Source organism: Agrilus planipennis, unplaced genomic scaffold (genome assembly GCF_000699045.2).
Source record: "Agrilus planipennis isolate EAB-ADULT unplaced genomic scaffold, Apla_2.0 scaffold4, whole genome shotgun sequence".
NCBI classification, from domain to species: Eukaryota; Metazoa; Arthropoda; class Insecta; order Coleoptera; family Buprestidae; genus Agrilus; species Agrilus planipennis.
The window spans coordinates 2,238,822-2,244,916 of record NW_020442463.1 but is presented as its reverse complement, the minus strand read 5'-3'; the positions used below and the strand labels follow the sequence as shown (position 1 = coordinate 2,244,916).

General features: G+C 31.1%; 1 protein-coding gene across 1 annotated transcript in view; it reads right to left on the bottom strand.

Moving 5' to 3' along the window:
* The window catches only part of LOC108745151 (sodium-coupled monocarboxylate transporter 1), a 158,883-nt gene that overhangs the window by 5,923 nt on the left and 146,865 nt on the right, over positions 1-6,095 (bottom strand). Inside the window, exons 4-5 of the mRNA XM_025980902.1 lie at positions 3,149-3,386; positions 1,505-1,782 (exon numbers count right to left, since the gene is read on the bottom strand). Coding sequence (XP_025836687.1) covers positions 1,505-1,782; positions 3,149-3,386 — 516 coding nt within the window. The remainder of the gene's footprint in view (positions 1-1,504; positions 1,783-3,148; positions 3,387-6,095) is intronic.

The following is a 6,095-nucleotide window of genomic DNA, read 5'->3' as shown; positions in this document are numbered from 1 at the left end:
GTAATCGAAGCTGTAAATGGTTATTTTGAGGAGCTTGACGAATCAGTCTATAGAGATGGCATTAATAGACTGGAACACCGCTATGAGAAATGTATCAGCCTTGGAGGAGATTATGTTGAGAAATAAAAAAAAAAATTTTTAAAAACCTTGTTTTTCTTGGTCAGGCCGGAAACTTATCAATCCACCCTCGTATCTGGGCCAGATTATCAAAGTAAATATCGCCATGATTACTGGGGTAATAAACAGTTATTTCAACTACTTTGTTGGTCACATCTTGCAGTATTGTAGAAAGAATAAATTAATAAGCGAATTTACACTTAAATAATTCATTGATTTCTAATAACATTTCATATTAAATAATACAAAATTGACCAAAACAATGCTCTCACTGATGTGTAATTGGAAAAATTAAGTGAATGTATTACATGTGCTATGTAATGGATCTCCAAAGAGCAGAATCGAAGGGGTCGTATATAAAAAACGTCCATTGTTTTTCAACATTTTCATACCCCCCCTCCTCTGGGATCACACAGTCACATTTTGACGACCCCCCTTTATAAAGACGTCACAAATTGCAGACCTTCCCATCAATACATACACCTCGCAATGCCAATTGTCTCTTTTTTTTTTTTTTCATAATAAATAAATGACGTGGAACCTAATATGTATTTACGCGCGGAATATTTAAAATTTATTATGTTTTTATAATATAATATGGGGGATTTGCTGGTACAATTTTTTAATTTTTGATGATGTCAAGTCCTAATCCTCCTCCCCCATTGACCGACATAGTCACAATTCGATGACCCTCTCTCCCCTTTATGGACGACCCCGAAAATTTAAGGCCGGGTTCTGGAATTGAATTAAAGAATTTAAAAAAAAAACACCAAATTGTAAATGCTTAATTGATATCATGAAAAAACGGAACAAAAATTCATTAGGAAGTGTCTAAATTACGTAATTTTCATCAAGTCTGACAATTGGAAAAGGTCAATTTTTGAAACTGTTTATATTCAATTACACATCAAAAGGAGCATTTCAAAAGGAGCATTATTTAAATCGATTTGGTATCGTTTGATGCCAGAAATGTTGGAATAAAATGAATTATTTAAATTTGGAATTGTCCATTTATTATCTGCACAATTCTCCTCTCTTGGTAGGCCCTTCATCGAACTGATTTGCCCTTTTAGCTTATATTTTGCTTTGAAATTATACGAATTAAGTACAGGTCACGAATCATTGATATTATCCAATATCATCACTTTGTACATTTAATTCACGGTATTTACTAAGTGGCGTAAACTAAATTATATGGATAACAAACTAAAATTTTATCAATTTTTTTATTTCGAACGTAAAATCCCCCCCTCCTCTAAACATTATTGTTTGTGGAAAGAAAAAAATTATAAGTTTGGAAAGTGTCGTCGGTTAAGGTTCTAAATCTAAAATTGTGTAAAACATTAATCTAAATTAGTCATCATATCATAATTAATTACTAATTTACCATGGCTTAGAGCAAGAGCTGGTGCGTAGACTGCCACACTCGTATAAAAAACCATCTGAAGAATATAAAGACCACTCGCAAGGAGTCTTATCTTGGAATTGAACCTTTTTTCCAAATATTCGTAACTGCTTGTCAACCTCAATTTCATAAAAACTGGCAAATAGAATTTTGAAGTGATCGGAACCACCAGCAAAAAGGCGATGCAAATCATCCAAAATTGGGAACCATAAAGGTACATTTCGGCAGGGTTACCCAAAAGTTCTATAGCTGTTATGAAACTGTCACAAAAAAATAGTACTTTTAAATAGAAAATAAGATACTTTGGTGAGGAAATAAAGTGTCACTATGAGACAATTGTTTGTTGTAATTAGGGATAAGAATTATTATATCCCATTATTTTCTTTAAACGACAAGTCTAATATAAGTACAACTGAAAATTATGTGAAACTTTTAGTTAACGAACAAGGATACAACCAGAATCCTACTGTAGAGAACACAGTTAAAAGGTCCTTATTAACTGCCTATATAATATAATTTTTATTTATTTTGAAAGTATCTCTGATCGTAGAATTTATAAATAATCCTTTTATAAATTAGGTACTTTATACATCCATGACAGTTACTCGTCACTATTGTGCGTAGATTCAGGTAAATACCACCGGTACGGGTATTTCCCCGATGTTGCGCGTTATTACATTTTTTACTATTTTACGTAACTTACTGTAGTACAAAGTTAAATAAGTAGAATTATTTTTTGATGCAACCAGATTTTGAACTTTTAAACAACAGTTAAATTAATCCAGAGGGCTCTACTTGATCCTTAACGGAAAATGGTCCTTTGTTAAACTCTTTGAAACTTTCGATCCTGATAGTTCTCACTGGGCGCTAAGTCGTAAAAACTAATCTTTTTGAGATATGGTTCCTTAAAGTTGCATTCTTCCGTAAGTACTTTCAAGGTATAATTATACTTATTATATATATTGAATACGTGCAAGTATATGAATATGCATATGTTGAAGCATTATAGAAATGCGATGGTAATGCACTCTGCAAAAGTGTAATACACCTCAACGTCATAGTGTACTTCCGGGGAATGAAATACGTTTTCGAAAATAAAAATAATAAAAATTACAAAGTAGATCAGAATTGATCATTATTACAATGTTTAATTGTATCTCAACAAATTAAAATGAGTTGATTGTGCAGATTAAATTGCAATAAGTATTTAAAAAATTTGAAATGACTAAAAGAAAATCACGTGAAAATGGAGACGATTACAATTTACTTAGTAAACTCTACTGTTTCTATCATTAATTTAATTATTTCTATCATTATAAGGTAGTTTATGAGATGTTGCGTTTGTGAACAACTGAAACGTTTGTGTTTTCATTAACAATTTTCTCGAAAATAAAAGCTAAAAGATGGAAATAATAAGAATTTAGTAAAAGGAAAACAATCTTTCAAGGTAAAGTTAATGGGCTCTTATATCTAAAAATTATGGAGAAAAATTCAATGGGAAGGTTAAGTGGATTACATACGTTTTTCAAAAATATGTATGAACTTGTATAATTATCAAATAAAAAAGACAAATTAAGCAAGAAATTCTTAATTTTGTTTCATTCACTCTGTATTAAAAAAAAATACCTTGCTGCTAACGAGAGTGCCATTGGAAGTGTTCCCATAGTACAACCTCCTAACAGAAAATCATCACTAGTTTCATCTTTCTTTGAAAAGAATCCATAAAACACCCCTACCCCACAAGAGACAACTAGCATTGTAATTAGGACAGAGTAATCAGCCCAACCAAAAACATTACCATTTTGTTTATGATCACTCGAGCACTCATTATTGTCAACGATATTTATCCTTTCGAGTTCTAAAACTACAAATTGAAAATAAAATAAAATAAAATTTACGAGAACAATGTTTTGTATTATTCAGGGGCGTCCCGGAGGTTTGAGAAATGTGACCACCTCCCCCAGGCTTGTACCGAATGTTTGAGTCTCGATTTTTATTCTTCTGCTGACATATTCGGGGAATTTGACTATAAAATCGACCAGTCGTTAAAAATAGTCCTCCTAACTTTTTTTCTGTATGGATAAAACCAAATGTTCGAAATGTTTAAACCTGATCTTAATTGTGTCTCATTTGGAATTCCGAATTTATAAGAATACTACAAAATAAACTTATTGCTCTTGCATGTAAAGCCCTTTTTGTAACTTGCAATTTAATAAATAAATATTAATTACGGGCTCTTATAATGTCCAAATGTATAGGTGGGGTCAATCTTTATTGTCGCAAATTCTCTTGATTGAGTCGGCATCTTAACAACCCCGGGCGGCACTTTTCGAGGGGCGGACAAACCGGTTACAAATTTACTTTTTTAGGTTGAAGGTTTTGTATTTACTAAGAAAAAATATATTTTGTAGTTCAGCATTGTCGCAGTTCGCTCAATTGAAGAACGTCTTGCTCGTTTTTCCTCTTATTATTCACTCCCTCGCTCTTTGTCGAATTTCCTTGCTTTTATTTATTAAAATCTATAAATGGGGGTGCCGGGGTCAGTATCTCTATAGTAAGTTGACCATTTCCATCTGTTTGGTGTATTTTGTATAAGTATATATAAGCAAAAATATTCTAAACCATCGCTCTTTACCTGGTTTGTTTATTATTTTCGTATTTTTGAATATGCAGTACACAGACCAGGAAATCGTTACCTATAATGATACTGGGAAAAATTTCCCCATTGAAAAAAATCCTTGAAAAGTCATTTTAAATGAGACCTAATAATTTCTGGTCCAAGGATTAGACCCTACAGTAAAGCCCCCACAATTGTCCCTAATGCTATGAATATTGCTAATCTTACCCGTTTTTGTTGATTCTGGAGAAAGAAGTTTCTTCAAATTAATAGTAATAGAAAATTATTCAGGATCAAGCATTGATCAGAATAGACTCAGCGGATTGGCATTAATTTCCTTATAAAATGAGGTGGCATTAAATTATACGATTAAATTTCTACTTTAAAGCAAGAAAATCTGGATAATGCCTAGTTCCCTCTCATATACCTGTTTTTAATTAGGGTTAAAATTTTTGGTATGTCGAATTCCCTCCTAATTATACATCAATTGCCTCCCAACGGCGGCGGACCTTGAGTGCTAATTGCCACTATAAAGTCATAAACAGTTGTTTAAATAATACAGCCTCACATCACATATTAATCTTAATATTATTCGCATATTATAGACACCACAATAACAATAATAATTTTATCGGACTACCCTTCTATTGGTCAAATACAAGACTAACTAAAACTAATAAAGTTTTTCTGAATGAGTGCATCAAAAAGCTAGACGCACACGAATTACTAAACATTGAATTTGTTAAGGTAGTAGGAAACCATTTTAAAATTAAATAAATAAACATTTCATAACTGATATGTGTTTTTTTTCTGAAATTATTTTATCTTTAATTTACTGAAATACCTACTGAAGTGCACTATAAATATATATTTATTTTCAATAAACAAAATCGGTAAGTAGTCGTTAATTTAATTATTATCGGAGTTGATATGAACGGGAGGGAACTCGGCTAGTACCCGGGAGGGAATTCGATATCTATATTTTAACCAAAACTACGTGCGGGAGGGAATTCGGCATCACCGGAAAATCTATTTGTTTTTTTCTATGGTATTTATGTTATTTAATTTTGAATTGTACATATGTTTTGTTTGCAGATATTAGGTACATTTGCATAAATAAAAGTTTCAAAAAAAAAGTTTTTTATATCTGTATATGTCCGGAGCGGCCTTAACGACCATAAAGCTAGGTACGCCCCTGGTATTATTATATTTTTATTTACCTGGTTTTATATTAAACTTTGCAAAATGTTGCGGAAATACTATTTGGTGAAATTCTTCTTCTTGCGAAGCATAAACGGTCGATAAAATAAAAGCCATAATTAAAAATCGATTCGGAAATGGTACAGGTGTTCTTCTTTTATCCAGTATGTCGAACATCATCTTAATCGCGTGCTTTTTATTATAGATATTTTAAGTTTTGTATATATATGGAATTAAGGCACTTTTTCTAAAATCATAAAAAACGTTGGGTAGTTTTCTCGCATTGCGCTAGAATTTGGAATTAACTAGTTAAAACTGGTAATGTCATACGAATGCAAGGTCTTTTTTTTTATTATATAAAATATGCATTGCATAAAATTTAATAATGTTAGGTGCATTAAATAAAACGCAAAACAATTTTTTTTAGTATTTGAACGGAAATTGATTGTACTCTATAACAGTGTATTACAATTAGAAATGCGCACAATGGTTTTTTAAAAGTTTTTAAACAGAAAATGCAAATACTTTTTTGATTTGTTATTTCAAATGTAAAATACAAAATAGATTGCCCTTTTGTATTTTAAACGCTAAATGTAAAATACGTATTTTCAAAATACTTTTTTCAAATAAATACTTTTTTGTAGTACCTGTTTAATTTTCTACATTCACGCAACTATAAAATATTTTTAAGAAAACCTTGCAGGCATTTTCTCATTTTTTAAATATTGGAGTTTTTCTAGACTAATAGTGGTGTTT